Raw genomic sequence first — 16,555 nt, 5'->3', positions numbered from 1 at the left:
CAACCTCCAAAACATGAGGACCAAGTGTCCGTGCCCTCTGCATCCCTTAGAATGTAGGGTTGAATGGGGTTCACAACTGTCAGATACCCACAGAGACTAAAAGGTAGTTGAAAAAAATCTGCAGAGAAGTTAAGAGAGAGAAAGTTCCAGAGCAGTTCCTCAGTAGAGTTGCCAAGCAGAGCTCAGGATTTACAGGGACTCTCCTTAACACCCTCCTCTGGACTTTCCTACCGTTCTACATATACCATGTACCCTGGGGCAACCTTATAAGGAAGACAGAACAAAAATAGGAGGGGGCTTTGCAGGAGCTGACCATCCTCGATAGCTCAAGAAAAGAAGGTAGAGGAGTCATACAAATAATAATAATAATAAACTAATACTAAAAACCCGACTTAAAAGGACCAACGTAAGGGGAAAAACCAAGAGGCTAGAAGAAGATAAAAACAATCATGCTTAAGAAAGGTGGGTGAGGCAAAAGGAAAGCTAAGTAGTAGTTCTAAGTAGTACTGTTGCTGAGCGTAGGTGCTGGAGCAGAAATTGAGGGGGTAGATCTACAGAAAAAGAACAAGGGTTGGTAGGGACAAAGTAAGGAATGCGAGTGAGGGCATAAAAAGCAACACTCAAGAGAGGCAAAGAAAAAAATATTCCAACATATTAAGAATAAGGGGGGTGGACTTTAATCTGATGCAAAGTAAAAATTGATGACAAAATTACCTAAAACCTGGCTAAGCCTCATCTTTATCAAAAACGAGGAAAAGGAACCAGGGAAATGCAACCACGCACATAATTGGATGAATGGAGATGAGGCCTGGCCTCAGGAAACCTTGAACTAGGCAGGTTTGTCCCCTTTCTCTCCATGTGAACAGGGTGAACGCCCTCTTCAGGCAACATCTCACATCCTAGTAATTTTCTTCTCCCTGTGCTATATTCAAAAGTCACATCTCTTGAATCCCCCAGGACCACCACCTTCTCTTCTATAGGTGACAGTCGACTAGTTACATCAGGTCATTTGCACCAGGGGGAGGGTGGCCTAATGGTTACATCAGGTCATTTGCACCAGGGGGAGGGTGGCCTAATGGTTACTCCCAAATGCAGCAGCTGCTACAGTTTGGCAGAGGATTTCCAGTGGTCAGTCCCAAGTCCCCTTCCCTGGGAAGCCATCCCCAATCCTCCTCTTCAGGTCGAAACCATCCATCCTTCAGCCTGCGCTCTCAGAATTTTGGGTTATTATAGCACTACCACTTTCAGATCCAGATATTTCTTTACATTTCAGAGATCCCCTAGGATTGAAAATTCCTGGGAGGCCAGGCGTGGTGGCTCACGCTTGTAATCCCAGCACTTTGGGAGGCCGAGGCAGGGGGATCATGAAGTCAGGAGTTCGAGGCCAGCCTGGCCAACATGGTGAAACCCTAACTCTACTAAAAATACAAAAATTAGTCAGGCGCTGTGGCAGGCGCCTGTAATCCCAGCTACTTGGGTGGCTAAGGCAGGAGAATTGCTTGAACCCGGGAGATGCAGGTTGCAGTGAGCCGAGATCGCACCTCTATACTCCAGCCTGGGTGACAGAGCAAGACTCCGTCTTGAAAAAAAAAAAAAAAAGAAAGAAAATTCCTTGAAAACCAGCACCTAGTACAGTGCCTGGTGAATAATCAGGGCTGAATATCTATTCTCTGGATGAGCAGGGGAGGAGAGGAAAGGACAGGATGAGGAAAGAAGAGAACAGAAGAGAACAGAATTTCAGGAAACAGAGAAAGGCAATGGGCAATGTGGGGCAGACAGAGCTTTGCCAATCACCCCTTCTGCCCTGCTCTTCACATCACATCAGGTAAGCAGCTGCCTCTGGGGCCTAAAAGGAGGATTTGACACAGCAGGAACCAGGTAGAGTGAGTCTCTCTGCTTTTCTATACCAGTAACAAAAGCAGTCAGCTTTGATTTGCCTGGGTGTAAACTATCCAACTGATGAATATTTTACAACAATTTTTTGAAATCCTGGGCTAGGTTTTCTTTCCTACGACGTGGTTCTGGGACACTTTCCCTAGCAGTCTGTCACTGTATGCTCCGGAATGAGAGCTAATTTTAATATTAGCCTGAGCCAGACATAAAATGTGCAGCTAAAAGGAAACAAAGCATTAAAAACAAAAACAGCTTTCGGAAGCTCTCTGCTCAGGTTCTGGAACATTGCTCTCTTCTCCCACCCTGGATTCCCTCTCTACCTTCTCTGCTGCTCCTGTCCCTCTGCCCAACCCTAGCCTTTGTCCTTGGTCTCCTGCTCCTCCTACTCATAGACACACTTTCTCTCTCAATTTCATGTATGCTCATGCCATCAACTACACCTACATGCTGCTGATTAGCAAAGCCATGTTCCTGAGCTTCAGACTCGTCAACCCCGCTGCAAAAATGGTCTCACCTAGATATGTCACAGGAACATCAAATTCAATACACTCAAAGTGAAATGTATCAGCTAGCTCCCCCCACCAGATCTGTTTCACTTCCCATATACCCAATCTTGGTTACTAACACCACTATCGACCCAATTGCCCTTGTAGGAAATCTGGGTGTTAGCCTAGATCCCTCCTCTCTTTTACCCCACACAAAATTAATCACTGGGATACTAGGCAGGTGGCCCATGCCTGTAACCCCAGCACTTTGGGAGGCCGAGGTGGGTAGATCACTTGAGGCCGGGAGTTTGAGACCAGCCTGGCCAACATGGAAAAACCTCACTTCTACTAAAAAATACAAAAATTAGCCAGGCATAGTGGCGTGCGCATGTAGTCCCAGCTACTGGGAGGCTGAGGTGGGAGAATTGCTTGAACCCAGGAGACAGAGGTTGCAGTGAGCCAAGATTGCGCCACTGCACTCCAGCCTGGGCCACAGAGCAAGGCCCTCTCTCAAAAAGAAAAAAATAAAATTAATCACCAGGTTGTATCAATTTTACTTTCTACCATTCTTCTCTTTCTCTTCTGCCTCTGTCCAGTGCAGTCTCTTACTACCTAGCATCAGGACTATGACAATCGTCTTCTTGTTAATCTTGGATTAATCCTGTTAATCCCCAGACCAATTTTGTCCTGCACACATCTGACAAAGGGATCGGGTGGACACTCAAAGCTGGCCATATCACTTCCTTGTGCACAAGTATTTCATGACTTTAATCCACCCCGACAGTATTTCCCGAAGTCAGGTCTGTGAGATACTACAAATCCCATGCCCACGAGACAGGGTTCTGTGGGAAATGCTGCATTACAGCCACATTTTGGATATTCCCAATGTGTGTCAGCATATCAAATGTTCTGGTAACTTTTCTTTGTCTTTTTCTTTTTTTTTTTTTTTTTTAAGATGGAGTCTCACTCTGTTGCCCGGGCTGGAGTGCAGTGGCGCGCGATCTCAGCTTGCTACAACCTCCACCTCCCAGGTTCAAGTGATTCTTCCACCTTAGCCTCCCAAGTAGCTGGGACTACAAGTGCCTGCCACCACACCCAGCTAATTTTTGTATTCTTAATAGAGATGGGGTTTCACCATATTGGCCAGGCTGTTCTTGAACTCCTGACCTCATGATCCGCCTGCCTTGGCCTCCCAAAGTGCTGGGATTATGGGCATGAGCCACCGTGCCTGGCCACTGATAACTTTTTTAGTTTTAAAAAAGCTCTCTTTAACCAAGCATTTTCCAACTGATTTATAGAACCATTTTTACACATTAGATCTAGTAAACCATGAAACACATTCGTGCAAATCCTAGTCTAAAGAATAAATTCCATATTCTTATACATAGCCATGAGAGTCTTCATAATTCAGCCCCCCTTTACTTGTCCAGCCTCATTTGCTATTATTCCTTCCTCTGTATCCCCTGGTAATACTCAGCTACTGCCCCCATCTTGACTTTGCAATGCTGTTTCCTCTGTCCAGAATACCTTGCCCACCATCCTCCTTGCCAGTCCTACTTATTACTCAAGCCTCATGTCAAACACCACCTCTTTTGTGAAGCTTCATGGGCTCTTGTAGGCAAGTTAGCATAAGGTCCCCACTGCACTTTACCCCAGCTGCCATTGGGCCACTTTTTCGAGTGAGCTATGACAATAGGTTTGCCTGCCTGTCCAGCCTCTCAACTAGGAGCACCCTGAGTGTGCAAGATCCAACACAGGGCCTGGTACAGAATGGGAGCAAGATGCTTGTCATTTTAGTAGAATGCTGAATTCCATTTATTTCATTAGTGTAAGAAATTAAGAGCTGACTCCATAATGAATACCTCATTTTGATACTAATTTTCCTTTCAGAATTATTCGGTATTCTTTTTTAAAAATCAAGTAATAGGCCAGGCACGGTGGCTCACACCTGTAATCCCAGCACTTTGGGAGGCCAAGGTGGGCGGATCACTTGAGGTCAGGAGTTTGAGAGCAGCCTGGCCAACATGGTTAAACCCTGTCTCTACTAAAAATACAAAAAATTAGCCAGGCGTGATGGCGCAGGCCTGTAATCCCAGCTACTTGGGAGACTGAGGCATGAGAATTGCTTGAACCCAGGAGACAGAGGTTGCAGTGAGCCAAGATGGTGCCACTGCACTCCAGCCTGGGTGACAGAGCAAGACTCCATCTAAACAAACAAACAAACAAACAAAAACAAGTAATGCCACCTGCAAATACCTTTGTCATTTACCACATAATACAAACAGCGTAAACATGGCACCTTAATTTTTAAGTACTTAACAATTTCTTGTGTCAACAGCAATGTTTTATCTGTGAATTTTTTCTTCCTTTTTCTACCACAGTGGTTTCAGAACTGTTGCCTGTAACTTCTCTGTGATCTTTACCTCTCCCATACTTGACACAGCACCAAGAAGAACTTTTCTGATTCTTCTCAGAAATTCCAATTTTACGAGGAAAATGCAAATTCTCTTCACGTTAAGAGAATCTGGCTGATTAAAACAAAACAACAGAAGTCTCCCAGTCTAAAAATATTATTTAAACCTCCTGGATTTGAAAGGCTAACGAGTAAATAAAGGCAAAAGTGGGTATAAATGTAAGTGTGAACGTTTAACATGTGCAAAAATCCAAATACACTATCCTCCACTGACAAGGATTAGTGATTTTAATGAGTAGAGCTGAGGACAGAAATGTAAACAGGATGCTAGCTGATGTGCTTGCTAACTTGGGTTCCTTAGTCTGTGTGCTTCGCCACAGTGTTTGCATAAGTTAGATCATGCATTTGCATTAACTTTAAACTCTTCTCCACTTATCATTCCTGCACCAAGTCATTTTAGTTCCCTGGAAGATTCTATGAAAAGATTGCTTAACATTTCCATAACTGAAAAGAAACCTCTAACAGTGGGTCATTTAAGAAGCATATGCCCTTCCTGCAATTTTGTTTCTTCACATATCAACTTGGTGTCCTTTTTATCATCAATGCATCCAGTGAATGATCTATATAATCCTGCCCTGCTAATCTAGCTATAATTGATTTTGATGAGTCAATAAACAGATACGACTGCTTTCTCCGACTACATCCATTTGTTAATCATCCATGATAAGGAAAATAATCTGAGAGATCACTATTTGCCTTATACTTGGAGAAAGAGCTAAACTTAACTTTAAATTGCTATCAAGGGACATTTATCCTTTGAAACTCTCCTAACTATTCCACACTAAAAGCTTACCATTAATCTAAATAAGGTCTACCTGAATTCCCATGCAATTAATAAAGCACAACAAAATGTGGATTTTTCCCTTGAAGGAGGAAGTTCATAGAGTCCCCTGTTAGAGATGTCATCGGTGTAGGGCAAAAACATCCAACAATACAAACAGGTTTGAAAATAAGTAGGGGAGCCACGGAGACTGCCTTGGTTTTAATTCCTGGCTTGTACCTTACTAACAGAATGAACTTGCTCAAGTCACTGTCCCTCTCTGTAACTCAGTTCTCTCCTCTTCCTCCTCTGTAATATCTGTCTCATATGGCTTTGGCCAGGAATAAAAGTAAGTGCTTTAAACATTGCCTGGCACATAGCAAAGGCTTACTAAAAGTCAGCTATTCTCGTAAGTAACCTGGTAATACCAGCACTTGTGGATACTGATTAAAACTGTTTTGGGAGCCAGGCCAGGCAAGCCGATTGATGGGGGAGGGGGTCAATCACTTGCCTCCAAGTGGTGTCCCAAAACAACAGCCGACTCCCACAGCACAGCCCACCGTCAGGATATCAGAGTAGTAGTATGGCTGCTACTAGGGGAGAGACAGACAGAGAGACAGGTGGAAGAGAGGGAGGTGGGCAGGCAGAGGACAGAACAAGCAGGGATGGGGAATAAGGCAGAATGAGAGGCCTAAGTCAAAAGGAGTCCTTGTGGTCCCATGTCCCCTGTGATTCCCAGGCCAAGAGAAACTCAGTGAGTTTGGCAAAAAGGAATTAACCTCATAGCACAGTGTCAAAATGAAATAGAAGGTAGAAAATGAAATAAAAGTTAGGCAAATATATGCCAGGCACGTAAATCAATAAATGATAAGCAGAAAAGAGACAGCAAGAACTCCAGAAAGCAGTACTAATAAATCCTGCACCAAACAGCAAGCAGTCTCAAAATAATACACAGCCCTTTGCTGAAAAAATATAGGTATCTGGACCGCAGGGGCTGTGATCCACAGTCATTCCCTGGATGCCCACTCCAAAGCTTGTGGCAGCCACCCAAAACCCCCTTCTAAGTCTTGCTTAGGCAACCGGGATAGGGAGGAAGTGCAACTTGCCTCCGACAGGGGCTGCAAAGCAGCATCCCACGCCCACTGCACAGGCCGACACCAGGAGGTCAAGCTGCCCAGGCACGGTCTGCAACAGAGAAGCACGCGGGAAAAGGGGGTGGAGGGGTGGGGCAGGCGGGACGTATGTAAGAGGTAGGGTGAGGGATTGGGAGCTACAAAGGGATGGGGGAGCACAGGAGGGAAACGTGGAGGGAAACTGACACAGAGGGGGTGGTATGGACTAGCAGGGAGAGCATGGGAGCAGACGACAGACCAGACCTCCATGTGGGGCCACAGGTGAAAGAGGGGTGGACATTCGGAGGACAGGCACAGGCTAAACAGAGGCATCATGTGGCCAGGGTAGGCAGACAGGGGGACGAGGAAGGGAGCGTGGATTAGTGCGATGCTGCTTCAGCACCACAGCCAGCCCAGAGCAGAGGCAGCCCTCCCAACACCCTGGACACACAGCCGGACTCCTTCTACCACCTGGCCCCAGCTCATTTCACTGTCTCAACCTTACCTCATATACCCCGCAGAACACAGACATGAATTTGCTGAGGACAGCAGCACAGATGCTGGCAATGTGGACGAAGGGGCCCTGGGAGAGGGGGAGCGAGGGGGCGGGGGTCAGAGGCCAGATGGAGGCTCTGCAGCACTCACTGGACTAATAATATTCCTTACTCCAGGCACTGTGCCAGGGGCTGGAAATACGGGAGTTACACAGAGGTCCTGCCCTCACGAGGCCTCATCCCAGAGAGGAAGAAGAGGAGAAACCAGTGTGTTTCTCCTCTCCAGAGAGCCAGGGTGGAGGAGGGTGGGAGGGCACGTGTTTAGAGGAAAGGGCCTGAGGAGTCTCCCTAAAGTAGAGCTTTGAATGATGGGAGGGAGGGAGCCGCGCAGATGTCAGGAGGAAGAATGTTCTAGCCTGAGAAAACAGCACACAGGGGCCCTGAGGGGCCCAGGGCAGAGTGACTGAGGGACAGAAAGGAAACTTGTGAGCCAAACACAGGAAAGCGGGGGCAGAGGCCTGCAGAGAGGAGGAACCAGAGTCCACGGTCTTGAAGGCCACGCAAGAAGTTCTGATAAGGCCGGGCGCGGTGGCGCACACCTGTAATCCCAGCACTTTGCAAGGCCAAGGCAGGTGATCACCCGAGGTCAGGAGTTTGAGACCAGCCTGACCAATATGGTGAAACCCTATCTCTACTAAAAATACAAAAATTACCGGACGTGGTGGCGTGTGCCTGCAGTCCCAGCTACTCGGGAAGCTGAGGTGGGAGAATCGCTTGAACCTGGGAGGTGGAGGTTGCAGTGAGCCAAGATCGCACCACCGCACTCCAGCTTGGGCAAGCGAGCTAGACACTGTCTCAACAACAACAAGAACAAAGCTTTCAATTTTGTTTTAAGAGGCATAGAAAGCCTTAAGAAGTTTTTGACTAGGGGTCAGATGAGACTGATCCCATTTTTAAAAGATGCCTCTGGCTGCTGGGTGGAATATGGCAGTAGGGGGCAAAGATGCACACCAGCAGAGAACAGAAGGAGGCTGCACCCCACCGAGCAACCTTGAAAATAGCACAGCCTCTTTCTCACTCCTAGTTTTCTCAGATTCAAGCAAGAGAATTGGTCTGGATGATCTCTAAGACAGTGTTCTCAACCAGGGGAGATTTTGTCCTCCAGGGTCCATATGGCAATGTCTGAGGACATGCTGGTGTCACAACTGGGCGATGCAACTGGGCATCTAGGAAGGGTCAGAGGCCAGCAATGCTGCTAAGTCCCCTCCACTGCACAGAACAGCCTCCCCACAGCACAGAGTTTTCCAGCCCCAAATGTCAGGGGTGTCCAGGCTAAGAGCCTGCTCCAAGCTCCCCAGGCTGTGTGGTTTTTGTCATTGGACCTCAGTTGGAGGAACTTCCAAAGCATTTCCCCTTCCTAGTGTCCCCTGGCCCTGGCCTTGGTCCTGTCCCCTGATCCACTTCCACTCCCAGAGCTCCCTCTAGAGTTGGTGCCACCCTGGCTCCTGAGGGCCCCTCCCAGCTCTGGCTTCAGTCATGCCAGGCCTACCTCTTTCCCCACGGGGATGCCACTGCCCAGGCCCGCAGTCAGGGCGACAACCTTGGCCACAAAGGCTTTCATTGTGAGGTATTCCTTCAGGACAACCCCACGAAGTATTGTCTTCATTTCGGGGATTCCAGAGCCTAAAAGCATTGAAAGATTATGTGCAGGGTCAAGGTGGAGGTGAAAAGGGAGATGAATGTCCAGAATATGGGAATGGGAATTGGAGAGGGCTGAAGAGGCAGTGGTGGGGAGGATGGGGCAAGGCAGCACAGGGCTGTGGGTGGGGCTGGATGATGGGGGAGACAGACAGGGCCCCTCTCAGGCCACCCAGCTCAGGCCGAGTCTGGTGGCAAGTTCTCACCAACAGCCTGGGGAGAGATGAGGTGGCAGAAGAGGGCGCTGAAGAGGATGAGGACTAGTGGGAAGGTGACCCAGACCAGGAACTGCAGAGGAAGGCTGGGCCGCATCTGCGCGTAGGACCACTTGTAGGCTGCGGAGACACATGCCTGGGGTTAGGCAGAACATGGCTGAGCAGCCGTGTCCACGGCACCAGGACGTGTACCCGGCATGTTCTCAGGCCGTGCTCCTTCTGTGTGCCCCTTCTGAGATGGTGCTGCTCTCATTTGACACATGGGAAGCCTGAGTTATGGAGGTGACATGGCCTGTTCCAGTTGGTGGCTGTGTCACAAATCCCACTGGAGTACAGGGTCTGGAGGCCTGGGTGTGACCAACCACCCGGTGTGCCCAGAACCAAGGGGCTTCCTGGGATTCGGGATGTTCAGTGCTGAAACTGGGAAAGTCCCTGGGGAACTGGGGCAAGTTGGCCACCCTATTAGAGGGGCATCCACTGCTTGGGTGGCAGTGAGTGGAGGGGCGTGAGAAGTGGAGCAGGCCTGGGTCTGGTCTTTTCTGGGCCTGGAGTCCCACCTGATCCCTCTCTGCGCAACATTCGCTTCCCATAACACACCCTGCTTAACATTCGCTTCCCATAACACACCCTGCTTACCCTAGGTAGAAACTCCAGAAATGGCTGTGGGCAAAGGTCCAGGTTAAACCTACCCTGAAGGCTTTTGGCACTGACGTAGTCCATGCTCCAGCTGACCAGAGCCATCAGCAGTCCCAGAAGCACCAGAAAGATCCAGTCTTCCCCTAACTTTCTTCTCACCACCTGTCCCAGGCGGCGGATACAATCTAGGAAGAGATGAGGGAAAAAACAAACAAACAAACAAACAAACAAAATATATATATATATATATATATAGAGAGAGAGAGAGAGAGAGAGAGAAAAGCAGCTAACGAGTCACTACTTTATTTTGGGTGCTATACCCAATATGGGAGGGGAAGCCTTGGGCCCCCAGGGTCCGTATGTCTTATGCACTGAGTTTCTCATTACCCCTCTGCTGATTGCTGCTCCAGCCCCTGCAAAAGGCACCAAAGCCCAGTTCCCCATGAATACTTGAATTCCTTCCTAAAACTCATTTCTTGGAGTTGTGGGAGGAATAACAGGGAATAGGCAAAGCGCAAAGGAGGTGAAGAGAGGTGCCTTTTCCTTAATACTTAGAGGGGCCAAGCATGGTGGCTCACGCCTCTAATCCCAGGAATTTGGGAGGCTAAGGCGGGAGGATTGCTTGATGCCAGGAGTTCAAGACCAGCCTCAGCATCCTTACAAAAAAAGTTTTAAAATTAGCTGGGCATGGTGGCATGTGCCTATAGTCTTAGCTACTGGAGAGGCTGAGGCAGGAGGATCACTTGAGCCCAGGAGTTCTAGGCTGCAGTGAGCTATGATCACTTCACTGCACTTCAGTCTGAATGACAGAGTGAGACCCTGTCTCTTAAAAACAATTAGAGGAGAGTTTTAGTAGCAGGGCAGGGAGTACGTACGTGCAATGGGATGCCCAAGTTATTCTCCTAATCCCTGTACCTGTTTCTACTCCAGATTTCTTTATTCCTCAGTCCCCATCACCTTGACATTTAGAATAGTGATCCTCATCCTTGCTGTCCACGGTAGAACTGGAGCCTGTCTTCTTGGGCATCCCTATGTCCCGCTCCCTGTCTGAGAATTGTTCTTTGTGATGGCCATAAATCTGGACAGAGAGAGAATGATCAGTGTCTGCCTTGTGGAAGACTAAAAAAATAATAGACAGAGGGGAGCAGACAGACTCACAGAAGAAAAGAGCAACAGCTTTTTGAATTCTGGGTGTTGACTGCATGCAGGGTGACTTTGTGGTCATCCCTGCCCTCTACTCTCCACCCTCCATTCCCACACTTCCCACCCTTTCCCTTGTTCATTCATCCTACCTTCTCTACACCCATTCTCCAACCTGTACTCACCTTGATCCAGGGTAGCCTTTATGAAGGAGGCCAGTTTTTGCTTTGAAGCAGAGGTACATAACTGTGCTGAACCCAGGTGGCCATATCAATCAGGTGTTTTGTGTCACTGTGCTTTCTGTATGTCCCACAATTTCCCCAGACCACTTGCATTGACTTTTCTCCTAACATGAACAGGGTGAGGACAGATTGGGCTAACTAGCAGGGCAGTCTTGGTTGCACTTTGCCTTGGTGTGTCTAGCCTTACCTGAGGCACCTCAGGTCCTCTATCAAGCTTCAAGACCATCCACCTCATCTCCCAGTGCTTGTATGCACACACAAGAACTAGCCTGAAAAGGCAGGTCCATCTACTTCTTCCCACAGCTAGATAATTAGACCCCTACCTGCCCCACATGTGAAGAGGGCAGAGCAGCTCCCCCAGGTCTGGTGGCCCTCCGCTTCCATCCTGAGGCAGAGCACGTGTGTCTGTGTGGGTATACAAGAGCTCCAACCACTTTTAGTCTGCCCCACTCCCACTACACTAACTGTCCTCTGGGGCCAGGGTCAGGCCAGGCCATGTTGCTGGATTCTGGGAGAGCCTGAGTAGAAGAGATCTGATTTCACAATATGAGCAGCATTTTACACCGCAGTCCTGAACAAGCACACACATGAATTGCCCTGCTCATGGCTGTTTGTCTTCTGGGTCAGTGACCGAGGGAGGCAGTGTTTCCTTCCAAACCCTGCGTGGAACCCAGAGAGAGAACATACTTCCCAGTGGAAGTCAGACAGCTGAGGCTGTCTCAGCTCCTCAAGGCCCCAGGCCAGTGGAGACAAGGAAGGGGGTTGCTTCATATCATCATACCTGGGCTGGGAAAACACTTAAAGGGCCAGATCTGTTCTGGCTGGTCCCATGCAGGGCAGGGTGAGGGGAGGGCAAGGGAGAAGTCAAAACTCAAGTCTACAAGTGATACAATGTCTGGGATTTGTTAAAAAGTATTCCAAGGTGGAAGCAAGGCTCAGTGGCTCACCCCTGTAACCCCAGCACTTTAGGAGCCTGAGATGGGCAGGTTACCTGAGGTCAGGAGATCGAGACCAGCCTGACCAACATGGAGAAACCCCATCTCTACTAAAAATACAAAAATTAGCCAGGCATGGTGGCGCATGCCTGTAATCTCAGCTACCTGGGAGGCGGAGGCAGGAGAATTGCTTGAACCAGGGAGGCGGAGATTGCGGTGAGCTGAGATCGCGCCATTGCATTCCAGCCTGGGCAACAAGAGCGAAACTCCATCTCAAAAACAAAAAACAAAAAACAACAAAAAAGTAGTATTCCATGGTGTGTAGAGGGGTGAGGGTGGGGAAGGGAAGAATAGATGGAACAATAGTGACAAAATATTGATAACTGGTGGGTACTTGGGGCTTCACTATACCGTTCCATTTTTGTGTAAGTCTTCCATAATAAAAATTAAACAAAGAAAAACTAATCCAAACTCTTGTTTACTTTTGAGACCTGTAGAAAACAGGCCAATTCTACTCCCCAAACTAACCATAGCTTCCCAACACGAGAACTGTCATCAGGAAGTGCCATAATGGCACTGTTACTCAAGTTGTCATCCCACCCAGATACAACCATGTACACGAGTGAGAACACAGGGCCAGGGGGAGGGGTCTTCCCTCCTGCTGATCCCACACAGTGTTCAAAGGCCTAGTCAGACCCCCCTGTCTCCAAGAAACCTTCCCAACGCTCGATTCCAGCCTACACTGACCTGTATGTCCCTCTTCCCTACTGGGTCCCTAGCGCTGCCTTTGCAAATACTCCTGGGGGTTGGTCAGGGACTGAGAGCAGATCCTTTTGACCCCCAGTGCTGAGATCCCCTGCATAGCTCATGCCTCAGCTTCCCAGCCTTAAACCTAAAGGAACTGAAGGCTCTCTGTTAAAAAAAAAAAAAAAAAGAAAAAAAAAGCCTTTTAAGTTCTGACCAGACTGGGCACAGTGGTTAACACCTGTAACTCCAGCACTTTGGGAGGCCAAGGCGGGTGAATTACCTGAGGTCAGGAGTTCGAGACCAGCCTGGCCAACCTGGCAAAACCCCGTCTCTACGGAAAGTACAGAAATTTGCCAGGCATGGTGGCAGGTGCTTGTAATCCCAGCTACTCAGGAGGCTGAGGAAAGAGAATTGCTTGAACCCGGGAGGCGGAGGTCGCAGTGAGCCAAGATAGCACCACTGCACTCCAGCCTGGGAGACAGAGCGAGACTCCATCTCAAAAAAAAAAAAAAAAAGTTCTGGCCAACTGCCCTCTAGACAAATTCTATCCTCTGTTATTCTCTGCATTCTTTGGAGGGAGAGGCACACTTACTTATTAACCATGACCTATCTTTTTCCATGACAATTTCACAACCTTTCCTTTAGTTGTGCCCATCCCCATTCCCCCTTTCCTAGGTGTTCATATCCCACCAATCCCACAGCGGGAGGCTGCTCATCCATAGACACTCCTAATTAGCCCGCATGCTTTTGTTGCTGGGATCACATCTCTGCCCTTTTCCAGGTGCCTAACACTTAATAGGTTCTTACTTGATCATCTTGCGACCTAAAAGCTTGTACATCTCTGCTCATTTTGACGTTGGTAGATCTTTGATCACTGATAAGCAATTCAGTCTGTTTTCTACACTTGCCCAATTCCTTTCTTCTGCCTTCTGCAGAAAGATTCATGTTTGTGTGTATTCTGCAGAGGGTCCCAGAGGCAGAAATCTGGCAGTGTCTACCTGTGGGTGAGGGTGTGGGAGACAGCTCCCAGCACACTGCAGTGTGGGCTCCTATGCAATCCACTCCACGTAGGTTATGTAAGCACGAGCTATTCATGCATGTGAGGCTCTGCTGTTTCCCCATATGATTTGGGTACTCTGTTGGTAAAGGTTGTATGAAAGTGCATGCATATCTCTCTAAGTGCATACTTAAGTGAGCCCAGACTTTCAAAGATTTTCATATTTTGAACACATTACCACGTACTTGTTTTTTAAGTTAAAAAAATGTAACACTGCTCCCTCTTTTCACCCAATTCCTCATTTTCACCAGTCTCTGGCACCACTGTCTCCCCTCATCCATGGCTCCCCTCTCCCCTTATAGCACTCTACCTGTGTGGGGTGGACGTTGTGGCGGGGGCCTGCATCCTTCCGGAGCCTGTGCTGGAGGCCCCCATTCTCAGAGGGCAGTCCGTAGCTGGTGCAGTGTTCAAAGGGCATATACTGGTACTGGGGGTCACTACCCCACCAGCTTTGTTCACCCCCACGCTGCTGTGACCGGGATTGCTCCATATTCCCTCCCCCCGAGCCCCGGCCAGGCCTTGGCCTGCTTGCCCCTGTCCTTCCCCCAGTGTAGCTCCTTAAGCCTCTGCTCTTGCTGTCCCCAAGGCGTCTGGGGCAGCATGCCCACCTCCAGCTATTTATAGCCCCCTCTCCATCACATGACCCCCCACTGCCACATCTGATCTGCTTGGGGTCGAAGCAGGTGTGAGTGCAGTGTGGGGGTGGGGGTTGGGATGAGAACCTGAGGGACAGCCCCACAGGGAATTCCCTCTGCTGAGCCAGTGGCATTGTCCCCCTTCTTAGTCACCAGTAGTAGGCTTCCAGCTCCATGTCACTGGTCCCTCTATAAATATCGCCTGGACCAGGATGAGAAACTGCTGAGTATGCTCTCAAACCTATGTGTAGAGCCAGATCTGCATGGAAGCCCTCCAGTTGCCCATCTCTCTTCTTCAGGATGCGGAAGGTGGGTGCTGGATAAAGATGAAGCGACTCGAAGTTCTGGAAACACTGGCATGTTAACTCACCTGGGAAAGTAACTGGTGCCTCTCTGCCACATCTCCTGGCCAGCTTGTTCCCAACTCTGTGTCCACCCAGGGTTCTGTCTGGCCAGCTCTGCCAGCCCATCCCATGTCCAGTGTTCTTCTCCAGCTCTTTGCCCTTCTGTCTGCCAGAGGCTGCTAATAACAGCTTGGGGGCATCCCCTGATCCCATCCTTATCACCCACTGGGTGTGGAATACTTATGGGAAGTGGGAAGTCGAGGGTCGGTAATAGCCTTGGGTTCTAGAATTTCTCCCACTTCCCAGACTGTTAGGTGTCAGCCACACTGCCAACCCGGAGGGACTGAGCTTCCATTTGGACTGGGAGTGCCCACACTGGCTCCGTCAGATAGATAACAGGGGAGATAACAGGGGAGAATCGAAAGTAGAAAGAGGCACAGGGAAGGGAGAGGTGGGAAAGGGGTGAGGGCTTCTCATGACAAGCCCGACAAACATGAAAGATGATGGGGAAGTGCTCTCTGCTATTCTTCCCTTTTCAGGTCAATAAATACTTTTTTGGCCAAGGACAAACTTTTCTTCCTGGCATCACGTTATAAAACCAATTTTCCTATGACATCTCTTCCCTATGAACTCTTCACTATAGGAGAAAAGATATGAACTGAGCCAAAGTAAAGTTTAGGATCCATTACCAAGTGGGGTCTGTCCCAGGACAGTCCAAGTTCAGGGACTGCAGGGTAGGGACACCAAACATCTGGTCTACAATGTGATTTTGACCTAGGCTAAATGGGACCACCCAAAGCAGGAGGGAAGCCAATATCATTAAAAGTACTTTTTCTAGGGCCTCAACATCATTAATCATCAGGAAACCAAAATCATAATGCAATATCGCCTCATACCTGTTAGGATGGCTATTATCAAAAAAGCAAGAGATAGCCATTATTATGGCTATGGATATTATGGTTCATGCTTATAATCCCAGCAATGTGGGTGACCAAGGCGGGTGGAATGCTTAAGCCCAGCAGTTCGAGACCAGCCTGGCAACATGGGGAGACCCCGTCTCTATAAAAAATATAAAAATCAGCCATGCGTGGTGGTGCACGCCTGTAGTCCCAGCTACTTGGGAGGCTGAGACAGGAGGATCACTGAAGCCCGGGAGGTGGAGGCTGCAGTGAGCTGGGAAGGCACCACTGCAATCCATCCTGGTCTACAGAGTGAGATTATGTCTCAAAAAAAAATTAAATAAAAAGATGAGATAAATGTTAGTGAGAATGCAGAGAAAAGGGAACCCTTGTGCACCGTTGGTGGGAATGTAAACTGGTATAGTCATTATGAAAAACAGTATAAAAGTTCCTCAAAAGGTAAAAACAGAACTGCCATATGACTCAGCAACTCCCATACATCCAAGGGAAAGGAAATCAGTATCTCAAAGAGGTATCTGCACTCCCATGTTCATTACAGCATTATTCACAATAGCCTAGAAATGGAAACAACCTAAGTGTCCACTAACAGATGAATAAAGAAAATGTCATGTGTATATAAATATATATAATGGAATACTATTCAGCCCTGACAAAGAAGAAAATCCTGCCACTTGTGACAACATGGATGAACTTGGAGGACATTACGCTAAGTCAAACATTGCAGACACAGAAAGAAAAATACTGCATGATTGCACTTGTATGTGGAATC

General features: G+C 48.3%; 1 protein-coding gene across 2 annotated transcripts in view; it reads right to left on the bottom strand.

Moving 5' to 3' along the window:
* Positions 1-16,555, bottom strand: part of CLCN1 (chloride voltage-gated channel 1) — a 40,867-nt gene that overhangs the window by 23,782 nt on the left and 530 nt on the right. Inside the window, exons 1-7 of one of the 2 annotated variants that reach the window (XM_034965140.3) lie at positions 14,198-15,511; positions 10,724-10,844; positions 9,820-9,951; positions 9,122-9,250; positions 8,767-8,900; positions 7,229-7,306; positions 6,123-6,201 (exon numbers count right to left, since the gene is read on the bottom strand). In XM_034965140.3, coding sequence (XP_034821031.2) covers positions 6,123-6,201; positions 7,229-7,306; positions 8,767-8,900; positions 9,122-9,250; positions 9,820-9,951; positions 10,724-10,844; positions 14,198-14,656 — 1,132 coding nt within the window. In that variant the 5' untranslated portion in view covers positions 14,657-15,511. Of the gene's footprint in view, positions 1-6,122; positions 6,202-6,717; positions 6,797-7,228; positions 7,307-8,766; positions 8,901-9,121; positions 9,251-9,819; positions 9,952-10,723; positions 10,845-14,197; positions 15,512-16,555 lie in introns of those variants that run through there. The other variant, XM_055115472.1, reaches the window with a different exon arrangement.

The sequence above is a fragment of the Pan paniscus genome, chromosome 6 (assembly GCF_029289425.2).
Source record: "Pan paniscus chromosome 6, NHGRI_mPanPan1-v2.0_pri, whole genome shotgun sequence".
In the NCBI taxonomy this organism is placed as follows: Eukaryota; Metazoa; Chordata; class Mammalia; order Primates; family Hominidae; genus Pan; species Pan paniscus.
The sequence above is the reverse complement of the archived record's forward strand: the minus strand, read 5'-3'. Positions and strand labels throughout refer to the sequence as shown.